General features: G+C 38.9%; 1 protein-coding gene across 1 annotated transcript in view; it reads right to left on the bottom strand.

Moving 5' to 3' along the window:
• Positions 1-17,998, bottom strand: part of fbxo41 (F-box protein 41) — a gene marked incomplete at both ends in the record, with an annotated part of 30,210 nt that overhangs the window by 11,654 nt on the left and 558 nt on the right. The window contains 2 exons of the mRNA XM_079219734.1: positions 1,441-1,648; positions 15,915-16,144. Of these exons, the coding sequence (XP_079075860.1) occupies positions 1,441-1,648; positions 15,915-16,144 (438 nt within the window). The remainder of the gene's footprint in view (positions 1-1,440; positions 1,649-15,914; positions 16,145-17,998) is intronic.

The following is a 17,998-nucleotide window of genomic DNA, read 5'->3' as shown; positions in this document are numbered from 1 at the left end:
GTGTAAATGGCTGCTACTCGACCCAAAATGTCCCCTTGGGGATTAATAAAGTATATATTCATTCATTCATACATGGGACAAATATATATGTTATATACCTTTTGTCTGGAGCAGATTTTCAGGGTTTTGGTATGGCCCCTTAGTTCCAACTAAGGGGAATCTTACATGTAAAGTAACATCATATAATGGTGTGCTTCAGCGTCGGTGTTCTTAACTGTTTTAACATGACAGTTATTGTGCACAAACTAAAGCCAGGTTTATAAAGAGATTTAACCCCAATTTTGGAAGACTGGATTTTACCTGCACAGATCACTGACCTCAAGGCTATCAACTAGGGCTGAGACGATTACTCGAGAAACTTGAGTATTTTAAATAATAAAAAGCATTGATGCAAATTATTTGCATTGTGGCTTTGTTCAACCCCGCATCGCCCAGACCAACTCTGAGCATTAATCAAAACAGAACGGATTGAATCGGACAACAAATCCGCATTGAAATCTGCAGGAAGAGAGCTAGTTAATGTTAACTGTTAGCAGCCGGTGGGCAGCACAATCCAGCTTTGCTAAACAATGCAAATACACACCCTTGAACCCATGTGCAATCATTAAATCAAACATTTGTCAACCATATCATGTGACTTCATGAGGTAAATTTCACATTATAAAAAAACCTCTTTGCAAGGCTGAATTTAAGTTGTGCTAGTACAGTCAACAAGAAGGTAATGACTGGAACAAGAGGAACAACCAATGAGCTAAATGACTCAAAAGACCTCAAGCACACATTCACAACACATTTACAAACACACTCTCTTCTTGTATAGATTTTGAGGTGATGTTAGTTTAACATGGGAAAGTCCTGGACAGTTACTGTATAAAGAAGAGTCGACCTTAAAGTCTATTATGTGTTCGACCTGTGGTGCATTACAGGGACATTACTCAACATAATCAATGCTTATGCACTATTCAACAGCAAAAAGCAAAAGAGAGAGCTGAGAGTACCATTCTGAGGAGTCTTGGATGGCAAAACAAAAAACATAAATATATTAAACAGAATCACAGTGTTATGAAATAGTAGTTTCATAACACTGTGATTCCGTTTTATATATTTATGATAGTCAAGTTGTCTGATTTATTATGACAATTCAAATGTGCCACAAAGTTAAATCTGAAATAGCTCATATGACTTGAAAAGTGCATTTTTAAATTAATTGATGTCTGTATTATTGGGCAGCTCAATGTCATCTGTATATATTTGTATATCTTACATTGTATATTGTATTATGATTTGTTGCCTGGACAGTCTGAAAACAGGAAATGTCTTGAATGTCATCAATTCAGTCTATTCTAAAAACAGACACAAATGATCTCAGTGCATTTTGCAGAGTGTTTCGAGCAGCAATCAATCCAACAGAAGATGCATGTTTATACGTGATGATCTCACCTGGCGTCCATTTCCCTTTGAGGCCTGCAGGCTGCAGCGTCCCAGGCTGCCGTTCGGTGTGGTGCCACAGCTGCTGATGATCTGCAGCTGTTTTTCGGCGCGATCCGCTCGGTCCAGCAGCTCCTCGATGAACTGCTGCAGCCGCACCTTGGCATTGGCTTCACGTGCCGCCGTCTCCTGAAGGAACTGGTCAATCTGAGCGACTTCCCTAAGGGAAGAGAGGGAAAGGGCAATATTAATAGAACATTCTTTATATTTGGAGGTATGCTCTCTTAAAGTTAATCTGTCTCATCAAGGGGGAAATTACTAAACTGCTGAACCTTTGCTTGGCGTGAAAACGCACATGTTCAACTTCACTTTCAGAAAAATAAAGTATAAATCTCTCTTACATTCACAGAACATGCCGTTCTGTCCTCTTTAAGATTATGCACTGCGAGGCTTGGTGACAGAGCTAAATACACAATACCAACACGAAGAGAAGGAGAGACAGAGAGAGAGAGAAGAGGAATAGAGGGTGAGAGAGCAGCTGTATTTATATCGCTGCAGGCACAGCGGGGCCAAGTTCCCATCATTTTAAGGGACAGTGTGTTACTCAGATACGGAGGCAAACAAACCAGGAATTCAGACAGTGTTAGCAGTTGTCTGCAGCCTGCAAGGCAAACGGTTTGTTGCCTTCCCTGCAGTGGTTTTGTTCAGTGTCATCTAAAAAATATGATGAATATATATGATGATGATCATGCGTATGATCTGGTGATTAAAAAAAATCCTAAATGTTCATATTTGATTATTCAGATTATATTAATTTGATAAATTAAAACCCTAATGTTCAGTAGGAGCAGTCTCTGCATTAGTGGGAACTGGCTTTGACTTGGTATCTGTCCAAGTTAAACCAAAAAATGGCAATGGAACATGTACTACCTTAGTGTCACAATGAAGAAACACAGAAAGACATGACTTTGGCTTTGCCCTCATACAGCCCTGTTGATTCTCTCGACCTGCAATAACTGACTACATTTAGCCACTTGGAGGCAGCAGAAACAAGTTGTGAAAACCACATTATGATATGAATCAACATCTCTTCAGTTGATAATGGGAATGTGTTAGCGAACAGTTGTTTATTTACGCATCCAGCAGTTACGGAGGACCTTAATCGTTCATGTATGTGTTTGTGTCCACGGTGCGAATTTAAATTAGTCTCTTTCTGTCTCTGTCTGTCATTTGCTGCTGAGCGGGTCGTGTACATTGGGTTTATCAAAGCTTTACTTGCTGAAAGCAACGCTATGAGAGCAGTCAGAGTGAAGGTAGACAGCTAACAATGAGCTGAAACTCACTGTAAATCTCAGTAATATTGAGGGAAGCTGCGAATGTTGTCTTGTCACAATGTTTTCACATTGTCATGTATATGATGTTATTAGAAAATGTATTACATCTGCTTTCACAAATTTCTCTCAAGGTCTACAACTGATAATAATTTAGAGTTTGTTGTTCATTTTTGGATTAATCCATGAATCATTTATTCAGTAAATGTCCATGAAAAATGCAAACCATCATCTCAGAGACCAAAGTGATGTCTTACGTTTCTTACGTTACAAGCAACAGTTCAAAACACAAAGATATTTTATCAACACAATCAACAACAAGACAAAGCAGCCAATTATTTCATGTAAGAACCTGGAATGATCACTTTTGTATTTGCTTGATAAAGACAATTAATAAATGATCCAAAGTGTTCTTGATGATTTTCTGTACATCTATTGATAATAACTGTTTGTGTAATGTACTACTTCTCACATCCAGGCACACATTTTTTAATCTGAATAACCACCCAATCCAACATTCCACACGCCCTTGCAGAACCTTCCTTTTCATGCCTGTCGATATAAAACATATTCCCTATGTGGGACTTCGACAATTCCCAGAAGCTTTCTTTGTGTCCATATAAACAATATGATACTTTAATGGCTAAGCAATGCAGTCAGGAGAACGTAACGAGACAATTCAGACATCTGACCTTGACAAAGCCAAATGAATCATTAAAAGGTTCAAACCATCACTGCAGACAGAACACAGGGACATAAAATCTGTTTCCCTCCAGTTTAAAATGGTTCGAGCTCGTGAAATAAGCCAAGCTGCTCATCGGGATGGATACTTTAACATCCAACTGATGTCAAACATCCATTACTACTATCCATTACACAATCCAGAATGCATCCAAAAACAGTAACAGCGCTCACAGTGAATTTTCTTGAAATGGGGGCATTATCTGATATAAAATAGTTTGCCATCTGGCTCAGTTAGCTTTTTTTTTTATCCTCAGGCAAAGTTAAAAAAAAAAATATCACTCCAAAATTAGTCAAGGTGTTTGACTGCAAGGTAGAAATGAAAGCACATATCAAATCTGTGAGTGAACAATCAGTGGATCAGTAAATTATATCAAAATTAAGTGGCCATTAGTTTTCTTCTGTGATCAATAACGTTTGGAATTAGTCTCTTGGTAATAGCCCATAATGTGAGATAATATGATTTTGATCTACTTAGGGATCACTGGGCCCAATGCAATTGGCTGTGAAGTAATTACAAGATGCTTACTGTATTACTGGATACTCTCTTCGCCACTGTGAACATTTATAGAGAAAACACAAAGAATGTTTGTGCTTGAATGAGACATAAACTGTCTCGGAGCAAGCTTTTCCAATTGCCTCATCCTCCTCCAACTATAAACTCTCCTTTCTGCTTCTGGAAGAGGAAAGTGGGATCTCAACATGCAGCCAACACATGATAAAGATTTGTACAACCGGGATCTCACAGGAGGCAAATTTAGGGGACAGAGAGGAGGCAAGGTCTGGTTTCCACATAATGGGCTTGTGGTGGAGGGTAACACTAATAACAGTGAATTAACACTTGGTATGATATTTAACTCCAAATTAAGGTCACATAACAAAGACTCAAGAAGTAACACCTGCACAGCTCCTTGCCTAAAAGTAAACAACACATGATGGTAGTTTAGTGTAATCATGATCATTACCAGCAAATAACACATCCTTTCCCTTAAATTCCTGTATGCATTGTCTTATGTACTTCCAAAATGGTAACTACCAAAAATGCTATGAATTGGAAGCAATTAAAAGCCTACACCATCCTTTTTAACCTAAATTGGTATTAAAAACTATCTTTCTAACAGAGCGATCATTAATTATTCACTTCACTACTTCTCACTTAATTTATTACCTTAATAATCATTGTAAACATTAGTTAATGGCCTCACTTGCTAGTTTCAAGTCTTCTTCAATACAGCATGATGTTGATTTAGTAAATGATGGTCCTATTTAGAGTAAAATAGGCCATTAGGGCGTGTGCTACTTTGTGATTGACAGGTCAACCACAGGTCGATGTGGTCTAACACCACATTGTCTGGTCTGGGAGTTGTCTGTGTTTGCGTCTTAGAACTTCAACCCTTTCACAATGTTTTCAGTTCATCAGAATTGTAAGCTTTTTGGTCGATCCAATTTCTTTCAAAAGAACTGAACTGCGACACACTGTTGCTTTAATTTAACTAAGTTTTAACCCAGTTTTGGTCTCTTGATGAAAAATGTTACGCTCTTTCACTGTGACTGAACCTTTAAGCATGATTAATTTGAAAGATTGAGACAATTAAATATTATCATCATACAATGTTAATATGGCGATCTTACTAATCCAGCAGACCCAGAGAAACGATGGCATTCACTTAGAAGCATTTTTATGCACCACTATTTTCACCAGCTAGTCACTTACTGTGTGCATCTGTGGTTTCATGCTGTGCAGGTTGTGTATAGATCTTTATCGCTGAAAACAGCTGCCTGCTGTGTCTGAAAACGATGCTGGTGAGAGCAGTGAGATTGGACCAAAACAGTGAAAACAAAACAAAGAACTGCAAGGAGATACAAAGGATTCAGAGAGCTGAGGGGAGCTACAGAGTTGAGTGATGCATCTCTGTGGGTTCATCACTAAGAGCGACCCCTTTCCATTACACATTCAATCTATTGTTTAAATGATCATATTTATTATGAGAGCAGCGTTAACACCCATCATCCTCTACTTTACACTTTTATATTTTTCTCTTTTGTTTCCTTTGAAACAAGTTTCTATCTTTGCATTTTGTGTTTCAACATTTTTATGTGTTTCCTGTTTATGTATCATGCAATTATGTAAACCACTTTGAATTTCCTTCATGTGTGAAATGTGCTTTACCTGCCCAGCCGAGATGGTTGAACTTGGCACAGATAGAACATCAGAGCTTTGTGTAATACAAACACAAGATCAGCTTTCATTAGTAATCAGGTTTATTTGGAGAATCGGCTTTCAACTCAAAATATGTCATTTGTGTACAATTAGTCCACGTATCATTATTTTAATTCAATGATTGGAGCTGTACCTAATGTGGTGTATGATTAAGCAGCCTGAAGCCAAAGTTCTGCACTCATTATTCAAGCTAATAAACGGAAAGCAACAATGACTGAGCACTGTTTTTAGTTCAGCCTCCCGTATAATGACATATAACTATCTCACAGCTGCTATTAATAGAGTAGCTGAGTTAGGATCGCATGTACCATACGATCTGTTTTGGCATCCAAATTGCAATGCATTTGTAATTAGTCTCAATTAATAATTCAACATATCAAAATTGTGTTCTGACTAGAGACAGATGCACCTATCCCATGAGGAGGAATGTGTTAGAAGCAAGACGGGAAAGCCTTTCCCTCTCTTTTTCTGTGTAAGGAAGAAATGCACGAATGCACCAGAAGCTTAACCACTCGGCTGAAGGAACCTCACTCAGCTTGGAAATCTTTACGGAGAAGAAGCAAGGGAATCAGGAATTTGATCGAAAGACTGAAAAAAAAATGTTGGAGGGAGGGCCGAGGTGGTGGGAAGGAAAAAAATATATCTTCACTGGATGCTGGGAAACTTGCAAAAAAAATGGATGATACCAGAAATAAAGAGGATAGAAAAAAAGAGGATTGAAGCATGTGGAAGCAGAAAACACATAAGGTTTGACAGAGGAGTGGAGAGAAATAGGATGTGGCTGCTTCCTGTTGTCAATCCTAATTTCAACACACACACACTCAGATGTACACACATGCCTCACTCTCAAAGCGCGACTCACTCCAACACCTCCGAAAGAAAGCCTCAAGGTGACAAACATGCCTGTGTGTTTACCCGGATGCTGGAGGAGCAGAAAAGGAACACAGACATCTTTTCGGGGTGATGAACATGCAGTTTGTTAAATCTGGGGCGTGATTCAGAGGAAATGACTCGGCGGTGGCTCCATGCTGGATCCACACCGATTCACGTTCGTGGGCGAAGGAAAACTACATATTTCATTATCTTTGTTTCCATTTCACACACACACACACACACACACACACACACACACACACACACACACACACACACACACACACACACACACACACACACACAACAATGCTAATTTGCTTTCTTGCCAAGAACTAGATGAGAAAATGGATAACAGTCTTATATCTATTTGTACAAATGTACCTGCATCAAGACTGAAACATGGGGGAACAGCTAGCCTCAGGGTCACAAAATACTTCAAAATCTCAATAATTAACATGCTGTATCTTGTTTGTTTAATCTGTGTCTCACGATTCAAATATTAATCCCTGTGGTGCACAGAATAAACTACAGATGATTTTTTTCAATTTTAAGCAACCAATTGTACCCTACTTTCAGCTATAGAGGCTCTTTCTTAGCCTGACAGGATTTTGCAGGACATCATTATATTTATATCTATAGTAGGATCTAAATTGCACCACTAATCCTGCCACATGTACCACACCGATCAAAAGTTCAAGTACATTTAATTGTGTAAAGTAAATTCATAAGACCAAGATAGCATTTTCCACTGTGATTAGAGTTTCCTAAAACTTTACAGGCAATGTTTCATGAACAACAGAAAGGATTTACTGGCTAGGAACAGTGTGTCCGCTATGTAAATAGAGCAATCAAATATTGATTAAATCTATCTTAAATAACTACTATTGTACAAACCTGCATCTCCCCACAAACCTGCATCTCCCCACCACCACCACCAGCGTCTACACCTCCCTCCCCTCTCTTATCTTTATATCGTTACACACTTCCGATTGATCTGTCCATATTTAATTAAACATTATGTACAAGAGCTAAGCTCTGATACAAACAATGTGCCTCACTAAACACAAGCACTTACACACAGCAGTAGGTTACACTGTTACATTTTATTAGTTTTACCTCACATTCCCCTTCAACACCCTAACAGCAAACACTGGTCTTGCTCTCTGCTGCTTTCCCCCAATTAGACGACTAGAATGGGGCTTGTTTGCCTGATATTCATTTAAAATCTGATGCCTTCTCGTCCCTTCAAGCTCTCGGAAATAGAAAAAGCTTCAGTCTTGTAAAATGTAGGCTTGCTATTACACAAATGAAAATGGGCTTCAATAGATGTCCTATATGACACTGCATATGTCCAGAGAAATAATGAATAGCTGAGCCTTCAATGTCTTATTTCCCGACCACTTAACAGCCATAACAAATAGTATAGTATGGCAAAGACATCCAGCTATAACAGGCATGATTAATAAGGGTTGCTCTTCTGAAGGCTTTTGTTTGAATGCTAATAACAATCACTGGTCAGCCTCCTTTCAAAGATGTCATCATATCTGGCCATTAATTCAAAATGATGCCTCATTAATATTAAAGAGCAGAGATGATTGACTGAAATGCTGCATGAGGAAGACGAGGCTGCTGCATGAATACACGCTTTCTCCGATCTAACAAAGGACAGCTGCTCGTGTCTCGTTGTGTTTTGACACCTGGATCAAATAGTGTTTTTTTTTTTAGGAGAGACAGATTCAGTAGACTACATTGTGTTATCATGTCATAATGTCACACATGTGTACTCATTACACAAAAACACACAAAGAGAACACTAGCATGGGAAGATGTGTAGAGAGTATGGCTACACGAGAAGAAGATGTGAGACAGACAAGGATGAAAGGGTGAGAGAAGAGATGATGAAAGGGATGCAGGCTGAAATGTACTTTTTTTTCAAAGCCTCTCAGAGAAAAAACAATAATACAGACTGGTTTTCAAAGAAACCACTTATCCACATCTTGGCTCCGACCAATCACGGGAGAGTAAATATTGTATTGTGGCTCAAATCAGTCCTCTCAAGATCAAAACTCCTGTTACAAATCACACAAGGCTGAGTTGCACAGGGATACAACAGCAAGGTGATCACAATGACAAAAATGACATGAAATGGATCATTATATCATCATTATGGCAGAAAAGGCCACCTGATATTCAGCTGTCAGACTCTCAAAAACAGAGAATTAATCTGTCGTAAAATTCTTGTTTGCATGATGACGGTGATGTTTTGTACTTGTGGAGGCAATCGTTTTGCAGAAGTGCAACTGGAAATATAATAATAATAATAATAGAAATATCTGTGAAAACGAGTAGTAGTTTTCAAGATACCTGGTGGCAGGGAACAGCTGGCCCGGTGATACTAGCAGTCTGTTTTGCTGATGCAGCTCTCGTGGTTTGTTTTTGTCATGCTGCTTTAGTCTCACTTTATATTTTGTGTTGCAACTTTACAACACTCATATGTTCCACTCATGCGCCACATACACTACTACCACCACCACTGATTTTCACACTGTTAACATTCAGTTTTCAATTTAATTGCGTTTAATTTCGTTAAATTTGATTGCATGAAATATCTTTTGTTAAGACGTCATCTTGCGTCTCCGGTTTGTTGTGGTCTAAGAGACGGGTCATAACAATTACAAATCATGACAAATGTCCCGAGTCCAAAGTGACATCTTCAAATTGCTGATTTTGTGTAAAACTCAGAGATAGACAGTTTACAATTATATAAAACTAAGGAAAAACAGCAAATCTTTACATGTAAGAGGCAGGAAGAAGATTATTTTTTGCTTGAAAATGATAAATTATTCAACAATCGAATGCCATACATTTTCTGATCATTATTAACTAGATGAATCAGCTAAACATGTCAGCTATAGTGCAGACTGTTCAATCATACTGGCCTTTAAATGTATACACATCAGCAGCATTCATTCAGCTCTATGACAGCTTGACAGTTAAAAAAAAAATAATGACAGCATTGTCTCACTATCAGCTTTTGACAGAAGAACCACACAGATACTGACTAAACCCAGTACATCCCCCAAAGATCTTACAGTCCCATAACCACAGTCCACCTGCTAACAGTGTAACAGTGCACTGGTTACTTTAACCTTCCATGTCACACTTAACAAAATGAGAAAGAAGACGTGTCCACTGAAAGACTGGATGCACCATCCTTCCTGTTTCCATTTTCCTTCGTGTTCAAAGTATTTCATCCAGCCTCAAGGACACAGACACAAAATCAGTTTATTCAATCTAATGATAGACATGAACAGCCCTCAGCTTGTAAATCCTGCTCTATCTGAGGGATAACATTCAGTGGATCAACAGAACCCCTTCTTGTTATACTCCACTTAATATTGCTGCTGGAAGCCTGAATGCAGTGTCTATGTACATACTTTTGTTTACACCGAGCATGATTGTCCCAAAGCTTGTCCAATTACAGCTCTAGATTGTACATTATAGCCTGAATGTATCTACCTGCAGAGATCCAGTCCTAGTAAATGAGCTCTGCAAGTAAGTATACGTAAGACAATATGTGTCAAGTAATAATCATGGAAGATTTTAACATATTCCACATGAAAAACGATGTACAATGAACCCGTGCATTAGTTTTTTCATGGCGTGAAAGTGTTTAGCGTCAGCACTGCAATGCTTTTCTGTTATCCAAACAATTTACTAGCATATACACATATTAATGTATTGTGTGGTGCTTTGGCAGATTTTGAGATACACTGTGCTTTAATATGTTATATTAAAACACAGACGCTTTATAGAAGATGTCAAACTCATTTTCAAGTCCACATTTTTGGATGTATTGCAGATGACGTCCTCGCTCTGATTTATTTTCATTAAAAAGCCTTCAGAGGTCTTGCCGTGCTAATACTCGATGCTCCTCTCTCTCAGACTCTGTCGTTAATGAGGCGAGTTCTCTCTCTACCCTGACAGCTTCACTATGCATAGATGCTGCTCAAGCTTTTTTTTTTATGTAGGCACAGTAACAGCCAATAGCAAGACTCCACCATGCTCTGTTTTCAGCCTTTGGCTTCCTTATGCAGCACAAGGCACCCTTACTTTATCATTGCTGGTTGTAGGAATAAATCAAAGGGCTACTGCAGCAACTGTGTGTGTGTGTGTGTGTGTGTGTGTGTGTGTGTGTGTGTGTGTGTGTGTGTGTGTGTGTGTGTGTGTGTGTGTGTGTGTGTGTGTGGGTGCGTGTGTGTGTGTGTGGGTGTGTGTGCGTGTGTGCGCACTAAATATGATATGAAAAACTGACATGCGTTGTCTCTGTACTGATAGAACACCTGCACAATCTAAAATAAACAACTGTACTACCGCAACACTTAGCCCCTCCCCTGTTCGTACATCACTGAAGTGGGTACAATACAAATCAAAGTATAACAAAATCTGACACCACAATGCCAAAACCTACAGCTACAAAAATTACCATAATCATCACCTTTCAAACACAATGAGCTTCAGAAAGGAAGTATTTGTTGGAGGGCTGCCATTTTGAATTATTTATATTGTCGATTACTTTGCCAATTCATTTTAATTGATTTGGTTTTGGTCCAGTCTTTTTCTTTTATGTATTATTCCTCTGCACACTTATAAAGGATCTCACTACTTTTGTTTCTTTCTCTTTTTACGGTGACCTTGTAACATTTGACCAGATGAAAAATAGCCTCTTGTCTAACTGTGGCACATTTACATCAATGTTCAATGTTGTGCTCTGACTCTTGCTGCTGACTTGTGCCTCCTTAATGATGTGATTCAAATGTCTTCCAAATCATGACAACTGAGAAGCTGGGACACGGAAACGTTTGCCATTTTTGATTGATGTCTACTAAAAATAGCTGCTGAATATTGTTTGTCGACTGATTGATCAATTAATCGACAAATGGTTTCAGCTCTAACTGGGTCCAGGATTGTAGTATATTGGATTACAAGACTGTATCAACCACCTCATACAAACTTTTCAACCGGTAAGAGACACAATTAAGCAGCGTCTGACAATCTGGCTGCAAAGAGTATCATGTCCTCCTGTAGGAGCAGTGAGGCCAGTCGTTTCCATGAATGAAAGGGATCACGAACTGAAGATCAAAGTTAATTAGAAACAGCTATTCACAATGATCTACTGGTACAATAATATGGCACTTGGCACATTAGTGACTAGCGAATATCATAGCAACTAAATAAATGTCATCACGCGATTAATGGCTGGAAAGAGTATGACTGTAGTTGACATATTTCTAGGATAGACACACAATTAGGCCTTTTTTTTCTACTTTTAGTCTGTAGCACACTGAAATGATGGAGATAACCGTCCCACCATTTTTCATTTCTCTTTAGGCTCCAGATTACAGATGCTCTCATTTATTCCAGCTGCTATCAAACAGGCATGCTTGAGGGACTCTGTTATTCATTCAGCTTTGACTGGTACAGTGCTGTGTAATGTGTATCATTATGTGCTTTCAGTGAGTGTTACAGCATGAGCATGCAGTGTGTTTTTGTCTGTGTTGTTGTTTGTGAATTAATTTTGCTTCAAACTAAACTGTACACTCTAATAATAACCAAGCTGAATTGCACACGTGTACCTGAGGCGTTTTGTATGTTTTTCATAATTATTTACAGCGTTTCTGAGTGCAGAATAAATTATTAGATTGTGTTATATATTTATGCATAATGCTGCTAGCAGCGGAAGAAGCCAGTTCGTGGGACTTCTCCGGTTGCATAGCAACTCACGATGAGGTGACTCGCATTTTTAGCACTTGACACTACTTTTGTGCTAGTTGATGCATAACTCCTTGAAGGAGTTTCACAGACTACACAAAGTCACCCGAGGATATCAACAGTTTTGAAAAGAATCGGCTGTATGCATAAGGTTGTTGGGCAGCCATATTTTAGCCAACAAGCTGCTCTGTGTCTTAACTTTCTGCTTAGTCATCAACCCTGCTGAACATTCACCGACTGTGATGCTCTTTTTCCACCTCAGACTGTATTTTAAAGTCTGAATGAGCTTACTGTTTGACTGCCAGCTTCTCCTCAGAGAGAGACACACAGAGACAGAACAAGTGTGTGTGTGTGCGCGCGTGCGTGTATGTATGTATGTGTGTGTGTGTGTGTGTGTGTGTGTGTGTGTGAGAGCGAGAAACTGGGCTGCTGACATAAGTAGGAGGCGGTCATACAGCCCAGGCAGGGAGAGTGTGGCCATCCCAGTCTGATACCACCAGGTTTGGGAGACATGATCAAAGCTACTGTACCCTTTACAACGGTGGGGTGGGGCTAAAATCGAAGAAAAGCATGCTTCTCATTAGCTCATTTAACTTGATGAAATGCTGTTTTGTTGTTTTGTATCATTCTATCACAAGATCAGCCACTCAACTTTTAATATTACCAGTTTAGCGGTCTCCGTAGTACTGACACAAAGAGACACGTTTGTGAGTTAGCCGTGACCTGCAGCAGGGAACAAGACGGCCAGAACATCACACAAATCACTGAAACTCATTGGACTCTAGTGCTAATACAATTAGTCATGAAGTTGATTGGTTCATCAACAATTATATACCCGTATAAGTCATTCATATTAACATTTTTGCATTATAAAAGCTGTTCTCTTTTCTCTGATTTATATGATCAGAAATGTAAAGTGTTAAGGTTTCAGAGCTGCTGGCCGGACTTTACTGTGAGAAACAGTACATCTGTAAAGCAACGAAGAATCTGGACTGAAGAGACTGAATGAACACCGGAAAAATGACAACAGAAGAGGGATCGGCTGGAAAGGAGTTAAAGTCATCGCATTATTTTCCTGGTGGAGATAGTAATAATGCCTCACTATTAAAGCCAGGATGGGCAATTGATTTAGAAGCCGTTATATTAGTTGCAATTTGTTTTACATGCCGACAGCAACCAATTTATCCAATTCTCTGACAAAAAAAGAAAATAATCTGGTATCTGGTATCTATTGTTGTCACAGGCCTGTAATTAACCTATCCAATTATTTCATTCTGCCCGCTATGATCGGAGGGCCTATCTACCTGCCTATCTGAACGCACTCATTGACATTAGCAGCTGTGAGTGCAAAGAATAGCCATGTTCATTGGTTAATGTTGGATAATGTTCTGTGTTTTCTTATATGTGAAAGAGACATGAGTTCGCTAAATATGGTTTGTGATAACAATAATGCGCTGCGCTTCATTCCCTGGCACACTATTGTGGACTGACAGTGCTAGTTCATGTCTGTTTAGGGAGAGGCCTGAAGAGAGGGGCTAGGATGTTTTCTGTTGGATGCTTTCAAAAATCTAGCATACTCTTGCTGGTTTCTCCAAAGTTGTCTGCTACAGCTTTAATACCCAAAAGCCTTTAAATTGATATGTGCATTCCCTTTGTGTCACATTGATAGCTTCACAAAGAATCACATACACACATAGCACAGTCACATGTGTAATGTGTGTAATGAGATTTGACGCCTTGAGAGCGCTTTTCTGTCTCCGACCTACTGTTGACATTCAGGCCTGATAAAGAAGCCGAAGAAGTGATAATAACCCGGAGGAAGATAGAAAGACGAGGCTGGCTGTCCGGTCAGATAAAGACACAGTAGAGATACCAGATGGCTTGAATATGAGCCTTGAACGGCACCTGTACACAACTGTAGATCACTGTAACAAAGACAATAGATGCAAAAAGGCAAAGAGCTTGCGTTTGTGTTTGCAGCAGATATAAAAGTGCTACACCTTAGTGAGAGAGTAACTAAAGAGACAGTTCAGAAAGGAGACGGCGCACTGGGAGTCAGTTTTCTCGTTTTGGCATCTTGCGGGATTTGCCACTGCTCCGCCCCTTTAGGAGATTAGGGGCGGGACATCAGTCTATTAACTCGCAAATATAACCCCATCTGCTTTCATCCATCCACACGACATTCACAACACTTCCGAACGAGGTGGTGGGATTGAGGCAGAAGTGACCACGCCAGGACCACGCCCACCTAGGAGACAGGAAATGTCTCCCATTTCAAACCATCCGCAGAGTTTGTAATGCCATAACTTTGTTATAGAGCATCTTTGCATTCATTTCATACAAGTCGACAGAAACTAGTTTTTTTTTTAAACCTTGTCCTGACACCTTTCATGGGCCTCAATTTATAATGAACACAAAATAACCAATCCAGAGCCTTCTTTTCCCATTATATTCTTACTATGCCTCATACAGTAACTTCCTGTCATTAATAATGAATTACAAACTGTATGGCATTGGTAAAATATTCTTTATGGAAATTGATCGCCATGCATCTTTAAAAACCCAATTTGTGAGAGAGGAAAAAGGAAAACCATTTTGTAAAATATAATGGCAGAGGATGCATTATCTTTTTTTATTACCTCCATTTGAATACAGACTTAGTACAAACTATATATTGTATGCATTGCTTCTAGCCCGTCAAACTGAAAATAGCATAAATTAGCTCTGAACATCTAAAAAAATGTAGCCTGGTCTCACTCATTCCTTGTGCCATTCTGGGGGAGAGCTCAAAACAATGTTCATCAAATTCAGAGCCAGCAGTAACTTGCATCACCAATCTGAATGATATCCAAGGGATCCTTCTATTTAAAGCAGCCATACTTTCATGGCAGCTTCATGGAGGGACTTGCCTGAGAGAGAGGTTTCTCCATTCAGCATGAGCAGCTAACCAGCCCTGGACACTTTAAGGAGACAGCAGCCAGACAGATGCCGACCACATCTGGTGGGTGAATGTGAGTGAAACTTAAACATCAACAAATACGTAGAGGTGAAGTAGAGACACTGAGCCATCAGTGTCAAGGTCAAGGGTGAAGAAATTGGTCGCCGAGGGTGTTCATGTTTTACTTTTTTATGTTCCCCCATAAGCCAAGTTGACTATGACCTTTGTAAGAGAGATGGACAGACCAATGAACCAACAAACTGACATCACCTTCATCAAAACAGCAGCATGTTTGTCTTTTTTACACACAATGAAAATTAGGGCTGTATTTAAGGATTATTTTCATCAACAATTAAGGTTACGTCGTTTTGTTATATCCCACCAACAATCCAAAGCTCAAAGGTATTCTATTTACTATCACAGCAGAAGAAACCAGCATATTTCACATTTTAGAAGCTGCAATCAGTGAACTAAATGACTTAAACAACCAATCTATTCTCAAGATTTAATCTCTAATGGAAATACTTTTCCTCACGTGATAGCAAAGCACACCAACAGGTCGGCAACAGCTTTAAGCCTCCACTAAGTCTGAAGACTTATCACTTACTGTTGTTTGTGGTTGAGCTCCTGCTCTTTGTTCACCAGGTCCTGTTTGAGGTTGGCCAGCATTTCCACAGAGACGTCCACCTGCCGAGAGAGCTCGGAGGCCTTGTCCTCCAGATCTTGTTTCTCCTGGCTCAGCTGTTCGCTCTCCAGCTTGGCCCGCTCCAGCTCGGAGCTCTTCCTCTCCAGCTCTGACTGAAGACGACCTACGCGGGCCGCTATTTTCTGCTCCACCTACAAGACAAGAGGCACTTGAGCTGTCTGTCCTGCCACATTAGTTATGCAAATTAGGCCATTAACTAAGCAATTAACACATTCATGAAAAAATACTTCTGTCAGTGAACATCTTTCATATCTATGTTTTATCATATACATCTGACTGCATCTGTAGCCCTTTAAGCCCTAACTCTAACCCTAACCCCTAATCCTATTTATTGTTTGAGTTGTATTTAGAGGTTGTACATCGGGATTATATATTATTGTAGCCCTGATTTCTATGTTTAATTTGATACATAACATGTTTGTTTTTTTGGGGGGGAGGGATTTATACCATGATTTTTTCTTGATTTTCCTGATATAAAAGGGTCTCCCGATTGGGGGACCCTAGGGCTCAACAGTTTAATGTGAAGACTTTTTTTTTTTTTTTTTACTTAAATAAGATGCAAAATTAGAATACTACTTAAGCCTCAATAAAATCATCAAGATGACAACATAAGTGAACATTTTGGGTTATCTAGATTGTCTCCTACCAGTCACTGCAAGATAAGCTGCAATATAACTATTACGACATTATGACATGATGGAAAAACATCAAGCCAATTCAGCTATATTATAAATTGTTATACTGGCCTTGACCCGTACTAGAACTGCTCCAATTATAAAATGCTAGTTTTTCAATTCAAAACATGCAACTTCTGAATATGAAAATCTTCTTTGATAAGTTTTGAGTGTGAGCAAGCATGACCAAACTGTGGTGCAGCCTCTTCTACCCTAGAGACACTGAGAAGAATAAGCTTTTATTTAGGCTAAAAACTATTAAAGTCTTAACTTCTTCATTCCTTGATTGATGCTATTCATGATGTACTTGTTTTTGTCAGTTCAACTTCCTTGTTTCAATCATGCAGCTGTTGAGCACCTTAAAGAAAACATGTTAGTACGGTCTTAGTTGTTTTCTATTGGCTACTAATACAAATGTGACCAATTTTTAAGTTCAACTGATCACACTCAGTAGATGTGACATCTCTGCTTGAATCTTGAATGTCTAATCTAAATAGAAAACGACTCTTGACTATGAAATAACCCACCTACAGACATCAAACTGGCAACCCGGAACAAGTTACACAGTGTTACAATCTTTGAGTACTGTTTAAGCAACCCACACATTTCAGGCATCAAGTTCCTTAGTGGAAGAGAGTTGAAAAAAAAATTGCGGGGGCTCCATTGTTCACAATACATAGGCTTTCCCTCTACATTATATTTTGCAATACAACTTTCAGACATTAGTCTGAAGACTAAGCACACAGCTAGTCAATAATACTCCAATCCCTCATGAGCAAGAACAACTTTTCTTTCTGCTAGGTCACAGAGAAGTTCCCTCTTTTGAGTTTGTATTTATGTTTTTATTCTTCGTACAGCATATTTCAAATAAAACAATGTATGAATTTTTTGTGTGTAGAAAGTTTCTGGGAAAATATAAACTATTCATTCTTAATGTTCCATGGCTGGATCCTTTGTTCATGAATTAGTATGTATACTTTGATACAACCACTAGGGGGTACTAAAGTGAGAAATGTTTTAATTCCACACAACAAAATTAAGCTTTCTCCAGTAAAATCAGTAAAACCAGTAAACCAGTAAAATAATTTTTGAACATCGTAACAACCTGACGAATAACTATATGAATAGTTTGTGTCCAGCTCTAACCTAGCATACTACCTACACGTTTTTGTTTGCTTGTTTGTTAAGCGTGTTATCTTTGTTTAGCGCTATGTCTGTTTCTGTATCATGTAAGTTTGTTCTATGTTTTACGTAAGTATATTGAGAACGACTGAGAGCCAAAGTCAAGTTGATTCTGACAACCAAAATGAT

This window comes from Taurulus bubalis (genome assembly GCF_910589615.1).
Source record: "Taurulus bubalis genome assembly, chromosome: 6".
Classification (NCBI taxonomy): domain Eukaryota; kingdom Metazoa; phylum Chordata; class Actinopteri; order Perciformes; family Cottidae; genus Taurulus; species Taurulus bubalis.
Note: the sequence above shows the minus strand (reverse complement) of the source record. Positions and strands in the feature narration are given on the sequence as shown.